The sequence below is a fragment of the Galleria mellonella genome, unplaced genomic scaffold (assembly GCF_026898425.1).
Source record: "Galleria mellonella isolate WM207_F2 unplaced genomic scaffold, CSIRO_AGI_GalMel_v1 utg33, whole genome shotgun sequence".
Classification (NCBI taxonomy): domain Eukaryota; kingdom Metazoa; phylum Arthropoda; class Insecta; order Lepidoptera; family Pyralidae; genus Galleria; species Galleria mellonella.
In genome coordinates, this window is record NW_026442079.1 from 470549 (window position 1) to 489090 (window position 18542).

Sequence of the window (18542 nt, forward strand, 5' to 3'; positions counted from 1 at the left end):
TTTTATTTTTTCTTTTCTTTAGATAATGGGGATCTAAAATAAAGTAATAAAAGTAAATGAAATATAAATATCAATAAGTACTCACAGTCTGCAGGTAAAAGAGATACACGACGTTTATAACTTCGACGAGCGTTTCCAGTCCCATTGCCACTATCCATGGCAGCAGCATAAACTTTATGTCCTGTAACAAATAGATTTTTTTTAAAACACTATCACAATTTTATGTTCTATCATCGAATAAAAGAATGCTCATTAAAAACTCAACACAAAATCAGCTGTGAAGTTTGATCAACAGTACCAACTGGATGTCCGATCAAAACTCCGAAAATGTCTGAACGAATAATACCTCACTTATATAGAAATTTCTTCTTTTTAGTAGTTTATAATTTTCATTGTAAGTTTTTTTTTTCATTTAAAATAAATTAATTAATTATAACCAGAAGATGAAAATTTTATCTTCTGGTTATAATTAATTTATTTACTTTGTATTCGTGAGATTTTATCTAGTCGGTATTGTTGATATTGATCGAGACCTGTCAGGTTAAAATACATAAGGGTATTTTGTGTATTCTGATACGTTCCCACTTATTTTTTTTTTATTGATTGACTTTTCAAACATTTCTTAAGTTCTAAAGTTATTTTTGTTGAGATAAATAGAAATAATATTTATATTTGGAAGTTCATCTGCTAATACAGTGCAAGCAATAAATAACTTTGGCACCTCAAAGCACCCCTTTGCGCCATTAAATATTTCCGATTCACTCAATTAAGGGAATTCCATTAGCCATGTTTAAAAGTGTCATCCCTCTTCTTGAAACTTCAGAATTTTACTAAAAATAAATCAAAAAGAATATGATGTAAATTAAACAGTCTAAACAGATAAAGTACATATATTCGATTATGACTATTTTAGATAAAGATAACCTTAGCATTTGTATATACCTATGACAGTAACTATATACATAACAAAATAACACAAATACATAAAATAACGTTTGTCCTGCAATTTGTTGTATAAGGCCACAGTTTTTGTCCAATATCCAGAACAAACATCCTTTTATACTGGACTGTATTTTTTAATAATGAAATGTTATAATAGCTAAAAATCGTATACTAGAGTATTACACCGCACAAAAAATCCTGGCTTAAAAGGGTAACGCGAGAATAATCTCAATCGAATGTAAAAATAAATGAATCGATTCAGAATTGAGGAATTGAGAATCTTCTCTATTTACAAGTCACTTAAAATATTTTTTACGCTAACAGTTGCAAGCAATAATAAGACGTTTATAATCCAAACTTTGTTACATATCCATGTATAGTAATGTTTTAAAATAAAAATGTTTTCAATAAAGTATATACAATAAAAGCGAAAAATCCCAGGAGAAAAACATCATTTTTAACTGTTATGATCAAAGTAATAAACATCTGACACCGAAAAGATGTTATAATTTTATTCTTTAATAAAGGGTAATTATTTTATACAAAAAAATCCTAATCAAACCTGCGCAACGGTTATTATTAGGATTATAATTGCGTAACAAAGAAATGAGAACGGCCTTTGTCCTAAATAAATTTATTATGATTGGATAGGTACATGATTCTTTGTCTTGTCGTGATAAATATAACGACGTTGTTTGATCGGAATCAAGGGATGGTACTATTAATTATCGAAGTCTGATACAATATGGATAATTGTATCGAGACGAATTGTATCTTTCTCCAACTAATACAAGTTTATTTAGGAGTTGACATGGTATAGACACGATTCATCTAGCGATAATAGTAGTTGCCTCACACAGATCGCTGGCTACACGAGAGATCGTTTGATTTATCTACCATTACAAATCATGTTTGTCTCGAGTCTGTCTATAAGAGTATCGTATGTTCTACATACCTAATGTTCACTATTTTGAAGGGAACGTCAATTATATAGTTCTGCTTGATATTTACACTTCAATAAATTAGCAATGCTGGTAAGTTTACATATATTAAATATTGAATGTTTTTTCACTAAGCAGCATCTAGCATCTATAGCAGATATATATATATATATATATATATATATATATATATATATATATATATATATATATATATATATATATATATATATATATATATATATATATATATATATATATATATATATATAGAATAGGCCACTCTAGTAAAAAAAGTTGAGAGGCAACGCCCATCTTAAGACACCACCAAAAGCTAACTGCGGTTGTCAATCCGCCTGCTAACCGTGTCAACTACTGCCAAAACACCCCTATGGGGTGACTTATATATAGACTTATATTCAGCATTGAACAGTTAAGAGCTGATATGATATGATATGCTAGAATAAAAAAAAGAGTAGAAGAGAACGTAAACCTATTTATAGAAATTAATGTCTCCCTGTGTGTTTGTTATGACGTCACGTACAAAATTATTAAATGGATTTTAACGTATTTATAAAATTCTAGCTTTTATCCGCAACGTAACTGCGATGTGTTTACTGATCGGGATAAAAAGTAACCTTAGTCTTTCTCCATTCCATTTAGTATAAAATATGCATAGGTACCATTACTTTTATATTTATTATTTATTAGGCTTATAGCTGTTTTAGCTGGTTTTAGTATAAAACTAAAACCAGCTAAAAACAGCTATAAGACAAATAACAAATTCACTCTCACATTTATGATATTACTAAGGATATTGGAATATTTCAATACTTTTTAAAACATATTATTTTTAATTCGTTTAATGAAGATTTAATGGCTAATACAAATAGTAGATATAATACCTACATTTAAAAATATAGACAAATCGATCTAACCACTCTATAGTGCGTTTATCAATGAACACAATTTTATTTTTACTTCTAGCGATAGATCACGCAAGCTGGTATTTATTTCTTTTCACTTTATTATACTATTTATAAAAACAATAAGTACAGTAAGTTTTAATGTGAAGTTACACATAGGAGTCGGCTTTTTGCCAAAGCAATCTTTTATTGACAACTTTGATTTATAAGGAAACTATACTCTGATCTTTTAGCATGATGCGGTTTAAGGGTCACTACTAAATAATTTATTCTATGCCATTCCATTCTATGCCGTGTGGTCCCGGTATATAATGAACCACCTCTTCCTTTCCCGTGGGTGTCCTAAGAGGCGATAAAGGGATTTATTGGTCGAGGGATTGGCAGCAGCGTCTCTCTTAAAACATTACCAAAGCCTAACCGCGTTTGCCAACCCATATGCCAAGCCTAGTACTTCTAGCGAAGACCCTTTTATGAGGGAGACCTATGTTCAGTAGCGGATTACAAAGATTGACTAAATTTGTCAAAATTATTCAATATATGTGGGGTAATATAGTTTATAATTAGGCAGATAGGTTTATGCCTCAAAATCTCACTTAATACAGTTTAATTTAACTACAAAAACTTATAAATTCTTAAATATAGACCGGGAGAGAATCTTATGTTATTATATCTTGTATTATATTAGGTACATATTATTTAATTCTCATTTTGTTTAATAATTTTATTGTAAAATTTGGTAAGTAAAGTATAAATATATAGTACACGACTTACGACATGTATATTGAAATCCATGCATATCTGTAACATGAAAACTAAACTTATCACATAAGTATTTGCTGTGATTATATAAAAGATTTTTACCGGCAGTAAATCCCTTTTAAAACTGTCTTTTTTAATAAAATTCTTTAATATTTTTTTCACATGATTTCTGCTTTGACATTTAACTGGAGTCCACTAGGCTCTATTGAACCTATTCTCTGTTCATAACGAAAATGCTGCTGCGATATCTATTCATATATAAAGCTGTGGTTTACCTAGTGACCTTAATTTAAGAATTTGCGTTGTAATCCCTTAGCAGTTGGCATGGGTCACGTAACTCTGTGATATGGTGGCAGGGTGAGTTACTTCATATTCACTTTATTATTGCAACTAGCGCCGTAACGGATTTGCTAGTGGATATTAACACTTATTCTTATGTTAAAATATTTAATAATTAATAATAATAAGAGCAAAATAAATTCATATATAATATTAATAATTTAATTTATAATTTATATAACATATCATTATTGAAATAAATTTGCATTCATTCAATTATTCATTCATTTTAATGATATTTTATTGTTCGATACTAACGGATTTTTTACAAACTTTTATTTGAATAGAGATAAATGTTATCTCCCTAAAAAAAAAAGATTATAGCTAGTTTACAATAGTACACTTGTACTAGTATACTTAGTATGCACTATATAATATACACATAAAAGTTCACAATTCAAATCCCAGGTTTGAATGGTACCTTAGTTAGACGTATTATTGGAATTAATTATGCACTAAACGTACGTATTATTTAATAATAAAACACGCGTGCAAAGTACCGGGTTATAGCCATTTCATATTATATTTAAAATAGAATATATTAGATTTTAGTTTACTGCATAATAATATTGTTTTATAGCCTGTATATAAAACTGTGAAATCTTATATAGGGGCTGTAAAATAATTTATTGCGATTGCGAAATCATTTTATTATTTTAGTACTTGAATAATTTTTAACGATTCATATTGAAACTGAAGTTACTCATGTGGAAATTGATTAGTTCAAACAATAATAAGAAGATTAAACGAATATGAAGAAAGTAAATTTTTATAAGACATGGAATGATTTATAATGATATATCTACTTTATGGAAAATAATAACCATCGCCTGTAGACATGAACAACACTATGGATGTCACAGGTTCCACTGTGACACTCGTTATTCACCATTCTCGAGGACATAAAATGTTGTAAGTAATTCTATACTGTGTTGTTGTGTAATAAGTAATTCTGTACACAATAATTTTGCTGTCTTATCCCAAATTGAAACAGCAATGCAAGTACAAGCGTTTGATAGCAGAATCATAAGGTATGAATTCAATGTCATAAAGCTATTATTTGTGTTTCAGTTTTTGTTTTCATTTTCTCTAGTATAATGATATCGTGCTTTATTTGTTACATCCTGACGATGCAAAGAGTTGGTATGACATTGTTTTCTCATTACGTTATAAGACAGATCGTCTTCAATGTATCATTATCGAATCGAAAAACAAAAAATACCTTTATTAGTTGGTAGAATATTCTGTTATAAAATAACGTAAGTGTTTTTGATTGCAGCATGTGTATATACGATAAAAAAAATAATAAAAAAAATACAAAGAGATGAAACGTATGTTAAAGTTGTTTGAAATCACATAGCTACACGCTTTGGTGCTATAAAAGTTCGCTTTGAATAAACAATATTTTTATATCGGCTGTATTCGTAGCAATCAAACTGTTCAATTTATTAGCTTCTACTCGCGACTTCGTCCGCGTAGAATCGATAAAAAACAGCTTAACTAATTACCTCTTTGTTCTTTGAACATTTTAAATTTTATTAGACACCACGCGCCATGTATTTTACACACATACATTCTACTTATGATATTCTCAACGTGCGTCGTAACATTTAAACTATTTACTCAAATTACTTATTGTAAAAGACAAAGTATTCATAGTAGAAGCGATATAATTTTTTTTTAATAAAAATAAATTTATAATATCATACATGTGCATTGTAGATACAGTACTCAATTTAAATAATAATAATACTAAATTTGTTGCCATACTTTATAAATACGGTATTAATAATTATACAGTTAACAGTACATATGTTATTAAATAAATAAATACATTGTGAAGTATTCGTATAACTGGCAAATGTTCAACTACGCCACAATTTTAATTATACTGGTTTTAATATAAAAGATTGATACGAGTATATACAATCCTAGAGTCTTTTTATATGAATTTGAAAGACATAATTTTACCATATTTTTTCGTGTAACTATAACGACTTATGAAGTGCAAGTCGAAATTTATTTTTGTTTTTATAATTATATTTATACTTCCGCATATTTATACAATATCTTTGTCTATTGTAGCAACTATTCTGAACCTATAAGCTATAATATTATAAAGTTTCATCAAAATTTATCTAGTATTTTTTACGTAAAATATTAACATCCATCCAAATACTTATACATACAACTATCCATACAAAGTTTTGCATTTCGTAATATTAATAGGATATACAGAAACAACTTATACGAATAGATAAAAACGGAATAAAAATTATGTAATTAAAACTTTTGCGCCAATATCTTGTAATGTAAAGCAATAAAGAACAGGTGAATTTATTGTTAGTTTGTAAACAAACACAGATCAAAGATCAGTCTACCGTGACCAGATGAAACTGCCGTTTTATACAATGCGAAGCGGTGACGCGTACCTATTTCTAGTTAAAACAAACTTTGTGCTATTACTTCGCTCCAGTGGTGCTTTACGTTCATTTCAGTGACATCGAAGGACTACAAAGGGCAGAAAAATACGTACGACTTACTCGTCATATTAACCTCCTTGTTATTAATCAATTTAAAAAAAAAAACAAGGGGTCCCAATTCATCTGAATTTTGTCTTACGTTTGTTATCTCAGAATTTCATTATAAAATAAATCAATTTCGAAAATTCTTTCTTTTTTTAAAGTCATAATTATTGATCACATGGAAATTTTGTTAAAATAATTAAGACAGTTTTATATGTTAACAGTTTAGTAATTTGATTTAGTATTCTTATATGTTTATTAAACTAAACCACTGAATCGATTTTGATAAAATTTCTAATGGGACCAAATTGTTGAAAAAAAAAATTCCTAATCAGTTTATAAATGACTAGCATAATGAGCTTTAATTATCAAACCATTTAAATGGATAAGAATTAAATTATAGATTGTCATGATATCAATATCACCACTACTCGATTCCACCTGTATTTGAGCTTAATAATTTAAACCAAAACGGTTATTGTGGCTTAACTATAATAGTTAAGCATATGCCATCGCGGACTTATTTGCGAGTCAATAGTTTTTGCAGCGCACACAAAATAATGACTTATATAGGTAACATTTTGATACCTTGGGTTCGATACATTGTTTCAATTTAGGTAGGAATCTCTAGTTTTTTGATAATATAATATAACCTTTATTACTCGTCGTAGATGTGGCTTTTTAATAGTTAAAGAATTTTTAAAATCCGTCAAGTAGTTTTTGAATTAAATCATAATAAACAAACAAACAAAAAGTCAAACCTTTCCTCTTTATATACAATCGAAAAAATACAACCGAATTGTAAACCTCCTCTTTTTTTGAAGTTGAATGAAAAACACTAACATACAAGCGGACATGAATAGAAATATTTGCATTGTGTAGAGAACGGACCAGAATTTATCGGAAAAGAAAACAGTGTGTTCATTTTATTCCAATGATTTTTTGTACCCATATTATATGAGTTTATCTTGGATTAACATTTAAAATAGGTAATCTGAAGAGAGGTCAAATCACTCGTGAGTTATTGGTTTCGGGTGCGCTCTAAGATACCTAATACTCGTATATCTACTTGAACGTGGATAAGATAGGTCACGACAGAACTTAGGTCCAACATAAAGGTTAAAGTAAAAATTCCCGCAACATAATGTGGACATTTTTCAGATACCTATATGTAGATAAATAAAAGGCTTTTCCTTTAACAGTTTGAGCTGAATGTTGAAGTTTGAGTCCTAGAAGACAGATATTTTAGGACGAGAATTCTATATAGTTAGATTTTATTGTAGATATAAAACAAGCTTTGATGTTGTTATAAAAAGTATTCAAAATGTATTTACTCAATCAGGTAGCTACCTATAATAATATTACTGTTATTAAAACGATATGCTGTTTCTCATAATCCTAGCAATATTATAAATAAATATTGAAAATTTGTAACAATATATGATATAAAATAACATATAGAATACTTTTATCCTTGTTCACACGGGAATACGACAAACCACGGGAACAACCACTCCTTTATACATAAAGTAAAACCCCGAAAATTTCTTATATGAGGCTATTGCTATTTAACTTATATTACTTATAAATAATAATGTAATATTAACCTCATATATAGTTTCAAATTTCATTTAAATCTAGAGGAATCAAATAATTGAATTTTATATATAAAATACAGACATTTCTCATACGTAAGTATATCATTAAATTTAAGTGAATTATGTTTTGCCAGATAGTATATCAATATATTGGTTAGCTAAGACTATAATTTTATTCATTCAGTGAACTTATATCACTTATCACAACGATCCATCATTATCACCAATCACAATACACGAGCTTATAGTTGAAATATGGACTAGAAGTTCAATATATAGTTTTCTTTCGTTTTCCTTCTCTTTAATATAATTTGTTTCAATAGTACCTAATTAAAAATTAACAAAGTTTGTTGAAATTCTCACAGAGACAGTCTCTAAATATAATTCGTAACAAATCGAAACATTCAATCAATTAATGGATTTATAATTTCACGTCAGTACACTGTCTTTTGGTTTGTTTACATTTTACTAAGTGGCCTTTCAAATTTGTTTACATAAGACAACAAAAATAAAACGGAGTTTCTGGGGGTCTGTTTCGAAATGTTTAAGGGTTAGATATACATTTTTATTAATTAATTGTTAAACGTATTTCTGGTCTTAAAATAACTTTGTGTAATATTTACTTTGTTCGTTATTACGCACTAATTTCTTTCTAATTTCCAAAGTTGTTTATTAAAAATGTTGAGACGTAGAAGTTTGGGGTCATCATCATCATTCCGGTATGGTATCGTTATTAAAACTTGGTAATTATTCTCTAAGTTAAGACTGCGTTGTAATATTGTTTTTTTTTTCTATCCATAGGCTACAGTGACCATTTATTGGCAGATGTACTGTTTGGTTGTTAGTAGCACACTTCTAAAAATTTAACCAAATTTTGTCTTTTTAAAATTCCTCTTAAAAACAAATATGATTTTTGCATAAAATATACTAAAGTTAATATATATATGTATATATATATATATATTAATATATATATATATATATATTAATATATATATATATATATATATATACTAATATATGAAAAATAATAATATATTTTTAGAAAAAATAATAAACATTAACAACCTGAAAAGTAGTATAAATTTCTTTGCGCAGCTTAGTGTGCGTAATCTACATTTAAGCACCGTCATTTTGTAAGAGTCCTTTTAAGTTCTATTGAAACGCACTATAGTACCACGTACTCTTAATCATCTAATATGTATACATAATAATTTTATACGTGGCTTTCTAAACTCTGACATATTTTGATCAAAAGTTGAAAGACTCCTTCAGACCAATCGCCAAAGAATAAAAAGCATAGAAACTTATTTTGCACCTGTGCTCAAATGTTAGAATATTTGTATCTAATAAATGTTTAAAATAAAGCTACAATCGTTATTAGCTAATACATATTTTACTAAACTAGGTGTTATTTTTCGAAAAACCAATACAGTGTTCAGTCAATTATATTTTGTCTAATTCCGCTACTAACTAACTAAATACTATTTAATAAAACTCACTGATAACTAGTTAATCAAACGGGGGCTTTAAAAAATCATTAACAGGAATTGTTATACAATTTATTTCGCATAATTAACTAATGATACTGTACAGTAAAAATAGGTCATGCCTTCAGCACGATACCGATATATGCCGAGTCAGTCTGACTAGAGTAGGTACTAACTCGAATATATAATCGGCATTAAGGTTTTCATTTTACGCGATATATAATATTCGAATAAAACTTTCGAGTACATACTCTATGCTCGAATACTGTAAATGATGAAATAGATATATAAAAACTATAATATACACGCTATCACAGTTATTGTAAGATTTATGTGTCTACATTACTGCTTTAATATTTTTCACTCCTAATTATTAAAGGATAAAATATTAACTAATCAAATATTTCACTACTACTTATTATTATCACTTCCAATGCCATTGCATTAGGTGAGCTAAAAGAGATTTATTTTTGAGATAATTTCACCTTAGCTCACATTGTCTAACTGTAACTATTTTTCAGTGTAATAAAGAATATATGTATATTTGTAATTATCATCAAGGTCTCTAGGACTCTAAGATTCAAAAATTAACTAAAAAATAGTAACCGAATTCTCAAACTCGAATTAGGTTCGATTATTTTAATGATTTCAAAATACTCGAACATCGAAAAAGGCTAACTGGCACATCTCTAACTTGAGACACCCGATAGGTTCAGAATTAGCGAAAATATCACGTTACCAGGCCATAAAATACAAGTGAATTGAAAATGTTCTCTTTCTTTTGTAATTTGCTTAAAAATATTAAATAACATCGTTAATGAGCCTTTTGTTCAATGATATTTATTTTCTTGTAACTCGTAAACGTAAACAAGTGTGTGAAAATAGTCTCAAGTCTATGTAATAGATACATAATACGACTTGTTATATTAATAATAGCTTCTAAGGCGGGCACGTGAACTGTACAACAATAAACTCGGCAATTTAGATGTAGATTTACTTAGTAATTGTTCCACACTCAAAAAGTATCTTAATTAAGGTATTGAGTTTATCCATTGTACTAATTTTAGGTAGTTGGTTGGTTGCTGTATCAATTATTAATTTGGGTAACTATAAGTTTTGTTGTGTTTCAATACAATGTACAGAGGTTAGACTGTTTGCTTCTAACTAAATGTCAAAACCCTTTTTATTCTTAAAAAATAGCAATAGTCGAAAAGAAAAATTCAAAATATCCTCTTACCATACCTAATAGCTAGTGTGATAATAATAAGTTATAGGATTCTTATAAAAATATTATGTCCAATAGTGGAATGTTAATAAATCCTTACTGGAAAGAAAGAATAATAAATTAAATATAATATTGTAAGCATCATATCCAGTTTTCTTCAATTTCATTTTTGTATAACTTGGAAAAGCAATTCAACTGACGACATACCTGATGGAAAAGTGTAATCATTATCTATAAATATAGACAACAGAGTCATAATAATATGCTTTATTCTGTATTATGTGATGGCAACCTTTTGTGGGCCACTATCTTATTTCTCAAGACGAAGCAAGCGGTACATACAAATCGACTGAACAAAATAGGAGATTAGTAACAATATTTTTTATATTATTTATGTAGTAGTTATATTTTATTTTCGATGCTGTAATTTAATTTGTAGGGTTCAAATTACTCATCGAGCTATGGAGAGGGCTATGCTCAGAGTTTGTTTGCATGACAGAATTCGAAATGTTGGATACCCACAAAAGAACTAAAGTCACCAACATGGGGCAATGGATTAGTAAATTGAAGTGGCAATAGGCTGGTTAGTGGTAGAGAGATGGGCAGAAGTGCTCTTAAAACATCTCTGAAAGCCTAACTGCAGTTGCCAACCTGCCTGCTAAGCGTGGCAACTACTGGCTAAACTCCCTTTATGAGGCTTATGTTTAGTTGTGGACAGTTAACGGCTGAAATGATGATAATGAGAGCTGAGCAATTACTAAATATTACATTACTAAATAATAAGTGTTTCTTAAGCTAAATAGATATTTAAAATTCAAACTTACTTTGTATACTCCGAATATTAAGAGGACACATGCAATAAGACCCAACGTACTGCAAGCCAGCAAAGTTATATTGAGGGACACGGTTACTGAAACAAAAAAAATATCATTAATTAAAGAGTCTTTTACTTAATAATATTAGTTGCACATTGTAGTTTTTAATATTATATATGTAACTGTAAAAGTCCGTACATTAGTAAATTTAGGATTTACCATTGAGTCGGCATATGTAAGCATTTTATAAAAAAAGGATCATTTTCCGAACATTTATCAAACCAAGCTTAATTTACTTTCCTGGAAGAGAAAAGGTATATTAATAATAGGATCTAGACCTCATTATTAGCAATGGTACATACAATAAATCCTATCAGGTCTAGTGGAATTTGTCACGATAGACTAACAGGCCTGCTTTCATCTATCATCCTTCACAGGTACTCGTATTTCGTCAGCGTATAGTATATACAGTTTAGTGGGTGGCACTCGTACTTGTGATCAGAAAGGTAGATTACGTTTGGTATGGTAAAAGCTCGAAAAAGGGTCTTTTTTATAAAAACCTTATTCTTGTCGACTCGTGTAGATAATTCCTAGTCTACTAGTTAAACTTAAAATTTACCGTTATACGAGCTTTTATAATAATATATTCATTTTTATTTTGTAACTTGTCTTATTACGTGACTTTGTCCATCCGTCCATCCGTCTGTTACAGCGTTATATCACAACAACTACTAATACGATCAATTTTAAATATAGAATATTTTTACATATATTGCAATGAAGATAATTGAGAAAATGTTTATATTTTCTTTGCTAAGGGGATTCTCAAAATTTCAAAATTGATCCATTTGTACATTTTAAAACAAATTTTTATTTATTTTTATGATGTATAATATTTTAGATATGGTCGAAAATGTGAGAAAAAATGCCATTTCTCCCCCTTTACCTCCGAAGTTTCTGAGTGAAAAATGTGAAATAATTACAGTTTATACAGGCATATGTGAATATTACAGGGAAATTAAAACGGTGTTTCTAACTAGCACAGTTTTGATTAATTATGAAAAAAAACCCTAAAAACAAACTCAGTTACATGGTTCTTATGATTCAAAATAAGAAATTACGATTTGTTCTATCAATAATAATAACTATTAGATGTCTCTTTCGATTATTTCATAAGAAATGCAATAAAGGTCATTTTATGACATATATATTTATTTACGGAATCTTCAGCATGTGAGTTCAACTCGCACCTGACTGGTTTTTTTTTTTGTTTTTGTACACAAAAAGTACAGGCTATATAATTGTATTATATATACAAATTATATAACCATCACATAGGTACATATAGAGAAAGACGACGCAAAATATTGTAAACAATATGAACATTAAGCTTGTTACTACTAACCTAAAAAAGATATTACAAAAGCTATTTTCCTTCTTGCACTTTGAAAATACAATGGTGAACTGTTTATCCTCTTAACTTTTTTCGACATAATGGATACGAGCAACTTTGTATGGATCAGTGTTGTTTATTACTTATACTTTTAATATTTTTCTTACTTTGTAATACTACTATAAGTAATATTTATAAACAATAACTTTTATCGGAAACTTCAATATCACATCAAAGTTTAGATAATTGAGTTTAATATTCTAAAATTTGTATTGTAAATTTTAGAATTTTGAACTCAGTCATCTCAGGTCTTATATTTTTATCAACATGGTCTTCTTATGATAAAATTTGTTGTCTTTAACTGATACATTATTTCCATAAATGGTTATTCAAATTGAAAGTCATTAAACAATTATTTCACGTATAAATTTACAGATTGAAATTTAATTAACAGAGTCACAATATTTTTGAGCTTACTTAGATTAAAAAATTATCAAGCAAATTATAATTGTCAGTTGCGACATCTATTTTAATTCATATCTGTGAAACGAAGCGACCCTTCCTTCTAATAAAGGGAAGGAGGCTATGATAATACAGTTTGGTAGATACTATGATCGTTATTTGATGCTAAAATAATAGCTGTTTCGTAATTGATAGCCTAACTCTTTAGTTATACAAATGGGTACTTTTGTTCTTAATGTTATAACATTACAGTTTCTGGATAATAAATGGAACTAGTAATCAATAGATAGTGCATATATATGACATAAACTCTAACAAAATGAGTTATTAGTCTATTACAAGTTTAAGTTTTAAGATACGAATTTTTTGGTAATTTACGTTAGGTTAGGTTAATATATAGGTTAGGTTAGTATATTAGATTATATTATCTACCTTATTTCTTTATTACTGAGGATGCGAAATATAGAACCACAGACTAGTAGAGATTGCAGTAGTGAGAGCGTAGTGTATATTTGTCAATCACATACACTCGCCTTAGACGACAAGCTTTAAGAATTTTATGATTTAAATATTTGAGTATTTTATTGGTACAAGTAAAGACTGTATTTGTTTGTTTATATAAAGAACAATTTCTGAAATTATTGAATCGATTCTTAAAGTGCTTTCACTAATAGAAAAGATATTTTAGCTTAATATGCTATTCAACAGAAATTCTATTGAGATTGCAGAAACTATTATAAATCTTGGTTTAGAATTGACGACGTAATACTCGTATTGTACAATAAAACGACAAAATTCAGTATTCGAAATAATCGCCGTTTTCTAGTTATAATGGACAACAATAATATTTCATTAATATTGAGCGTTATTACACGTCTATATAAATGTCGAAGGAGAGTTTAAGGATATCAAAGTTCTGTCAGCACTTTTTGAATAATAGAGTAGAAAAATGGGCCAGCAAAATGGGGTCAAACAACGAACGCGGCTAATGACGGGAATAGCTCAACTGTGCAGTTTCTTGAAAAATACAAGCTGTAGGAAAATAGACAATCTCAAAGTCTATATTGTGGAGGCTAAGAAATGTGTGATGGTCTACTGTAGTGTCTCTCTTTTATCTTTACTAATATTGTACGTGTTAATGTAGGTTTGATTATTGTATGCTATTTTGACTATTAAACCGATAGTTATGAAATTGATATGCACATAGCAATTGGGATGGACAAAGATATAGGCAGCTTAGATAGTAGATTTTTGGTCACGATCATGCAGACATAGTTGCAATTATTAACTAGTTCTGAATATCGGAATGTCTATGCGCAAAGTTATGTTAGGTTTTGAGAGAATATTAATGTTTATCTACGGTTGACTTTTTCAAAATGGAATATTTCACGAAATTATACAGTTGGGACACATTACAATATATCGAAATAAATAGTATAGTAACGTGATGATTAGGTACATATTTCAACCTATTGTTGTAATAAAATTTATTATCGTTTAACATATTTCTCATGTGAAATTGGTAATTGCTTGTCTTTTGTTCATATAATGGGTAAACAAGTATAGATGGATGTAACTTTGGCAATTAGCGTAAAATATCGAAAGTGGGGCATACGAATATGTTCTAAATTAATGTTTTGAAACAAATACAAATACCCTTTTGTAGTTCAGTGAAATAAATATCTATTAATTAAGTATCTAAACAATTAATAATAAATTTATAATAAAAATAAAACTTTATTTTTCCTTACAAATGTTATCACTAGGTCTAAATGAAGTGAAACAAGCTATCAATAAAAAGCGATACAATTTACCTTTGCGAGGGACTGGTGTCTATACTAGGTTAATTGTTTTGTTGCATATTATTTTAATAATAAGTGTATAATATTTTATAAAACAACAAATTATTTTTACAATATTTTAATAATAAAAATTTCCTCTTCTTTTTATCGTTTTTTTTTTGAGTCTATATTACTTCCAGTAGAACATTCAATAGGAAAAATTACTTCTTTCATTTCTGTATTATGATAGGCCTATAATTAACAAATTGGCATAAAAAGACAATATGTAAGTATTTTCTAACTTTAACTGGTTTACATTAGGAGGAAACAAAAGTTCGTAAAGAAAGTCGTCTAAACATTCATGAGACAATTTGAATGTCTAAAGCTTAACTGTGAAGTTAAAATGTCTGCAAACTTCGCAACAATTTAATGCCCCGCTTGTTCCGAGATAGGAAACAGCTTTGTTTTTTTGCAAGTTCTTGTGAGTTTTTATATGTTTTTTTATTTTTTGAAATGGCAATCTGTCTTTGAACTTCTATGCGTGTTGTGCGAGAGCGGACTACGTAAATAAATTATACAATTATAAATAGCCGTGGAGAATGAGCAAGGAAATAAAGTGATAATAAGCTAACTGCATAACTTGAGTAACCAGCACCAATGAATAAGTAAAATAATAATGGGCGGATCACGTAGCTTCAGTAACAGATCACCAGTGAGGAAGTGATAATGAACAAGTCATTAATTCGATTAATTCATAACCAATTTGAAAAGAAAACTCAAACTCAAAAAAAAATTACTCAATCGGCAACTCCATTTCATACAAACAGATTCACTATAGGATGACTTGCCGCTCCATACATTTATTCCATTTATGTCGCAACAATTGATATTATGTCGAAAATATAAAGTTAGACTTATAAATTAGTGCAGCCTCTAAAGATATATTCAACAAAACGCATGTTATTTATAAGTTCAAAATTCATAATTCGGATTATTAGATAAATCAACTAGTTAATTATTTTTTAATCTTTACAACTTTAAACTTCATAACTATATAGATTATTGTTTAACAATGTCAAAAAATTAAGAATAGATACAATAAATATAATAATTATTTGTTAGGTCATTCTAACAAATAAGTTGTGTGCCATAAAAAAAACCGACTACAATTGTGGAAAAACCAGTTATTTTGATCTAAAATCCAAACTACAGAATTGATTTTGATAAAATTTATAAGGCACAACTATAAGCAAAATCTTTTCAGACAGAAAAATTCAAATCGATTTACAATTGACAGAATTTTAAGATAACAACATAAAAAAAGTCAACTTAATTGAGAAACTTCTTTTCGAAATCGGTTAAAAAATACCAAATAGGTTGACGAGAGGTATAATGGCAGTCAATGGTTACAAGTAAATTGAGAACGATCTTTGAAAGAGAAATGTAAGAAACACTGTTCAATAGTTTTTATTATTTTTGAAGGATGCTTGGCGCTATAATAACTTAATAATTTAATTTATATGACAACAACAAGGTAGCAGCAGCAAACAGTTAACTAGAATTATATAGATTTTGTGTAGTATTCATCTGTATGGGCACCTCTGTTCATATTTCTCTCATGAGGTAGCGACTATTAGATAAAGATAAGGATAAAGATAAATTTATTTGCAAACATGTGTACATAGTAAGTGCAAAGACATTGTTGTTCATTGTAGGATTTGTGTAGTCCTAACATGTTTTGCTAACATTAGCGTGCAAAATATTATTTCAAGGACACTGGCAATTTCAAGTACCTTACAAAGTAAATCTATGCTTTCTATCTAGTTTCTATCTAGTATTCTTATGTTTTTTTTTTATTTGAAAAGTACGATATACAAGTTAAATTATAGAGCACGAAGATATAACACCTTAGTCCACACATATTGTATTACGAATGTCACAGTATATACTGTCATGTCCATGTACGTAGTCTCGTTTTTAGATGGCGGTTACCGTTTTCCATCACGAGAACCGTCAACTTGTTTACCGTTCCACAAATAAAGGTAAGATTCGTTCCTATATTTTTAGTAGGTGAATCCTTATTTTCGCGAATTAAATACCGGGAAATGTTATATTGCGTGTTTATTTATTTGATTTGTAGTATATTTGCACAATGTTTCGTTTCATTCCATACATACATTTTCTCCCCATAGTAACTTTGAAATTCAATGACATCTTATAGGTATCGAATTTCTAAAATTCTTTTTCACTGCTACATTTGATATATTTTAAACATTTCAGATCAGTTTCTCAATTCACCTGTCATTTGTTATAGTTACTAGCTTTTACTTGCAACTTCATCCGCATACCTAAAATATCTATACTAATATTATAAAGAGGACAGATTTGATTGTTTGTTTGTAATAGACAAAATTAAAAATGTCTCAACCGATTTTAAAAATTCTTTCACTTATAGAAAGCTACATTATCAGCGAGTAATATAAGATATGTATTACTTTCAAATATGCTATCTATTCATGCGAAGCCGGGTCGGATTGCTAGTGTATGTATAAAAATGTTCAGTGTTCTTCTCCATTCGATATAGTACGTATACACCGAATTTCATAATGATTAGGCCTTTAAAGAATAAAATTAACAAATAAACTCACTTTTACACTTATAATATTAGTAACAATTGGAACCTTAGTTTAACGTGGATAAGAAAAACCTGTTGCGAAACAAAATCGAACCCGAGACATCATTTATGTACAGTAACGTACCTATCACTGTGCCAAGAAGAATTTTAGAATAATATAAAAAAAAGACAATACACAATTATAATACAAAATATTGATTTGTGGACAATATGTTTTTGTGGCGAAGCAGTATGCGTAAATAGGTTTACACCTTAGCCTCTAATGATCGCTAAACACGCACAGTGGCGGTTTTCTATTGGGGTCGCTCTGGAAGTCTGGAAGAAACTATTATCTATTCCATTGGTGCTCAATCTGGAGGCCGCGACCTACATATAAAGGTTTGAGGTTTTTGTTATATCGCATAACGTTCAATTAATAAAATCCGCGCCTATACTATGTATAGAGATTATTTTTTACTCAGTCATTCAATATACCACTACGGTCACGTGAATGAAATTGTGTGTAAAAATTACTAATATAATAAGTTGATTGTGAATCTCAGTAGTAATTATGCAGTTGCAATAATATTGTATGCTATGTAGTCCCAGCATAAAATTGGCCACCTCTTATTTTTCCATGGGTGTCGTAAGAGGCGACTAAGATAAGTCTGTGGTTGCCAATCCGCCTGCTAAGCGTGGCAACAACTAGTAAAACTCCCCAATAAAGAGAAA

General features: G+C 28.8%; 1 protein-coding gene across 1 annotated transcript in view; it reads right to left on the reverse strand.

Annotated features, from left to right (window-relative positions):
• LOC113517253 (uncharacterized) overlaps window positions 1–18542 on the reverse strand; it is a 171110-nt gene that overhangs the window by 61388 nt on the left and 91180 nt on the right. Inside the window, exons 5-6 of the mRNA XM_052896650.1 lie at window positions 11570–11655; window positions 86–181 (exon numbers count right to left, since the gene is read on the reverse strand). Of these exons, the coding sequence (XP_052752610.1) occupies window positions 86–181; window positions 11570–11655 (182 nt within the window). The remainder of the gene's footprint in view (window positions 1–85; window positions 182–11569; window positions 11656–18542) is intronic.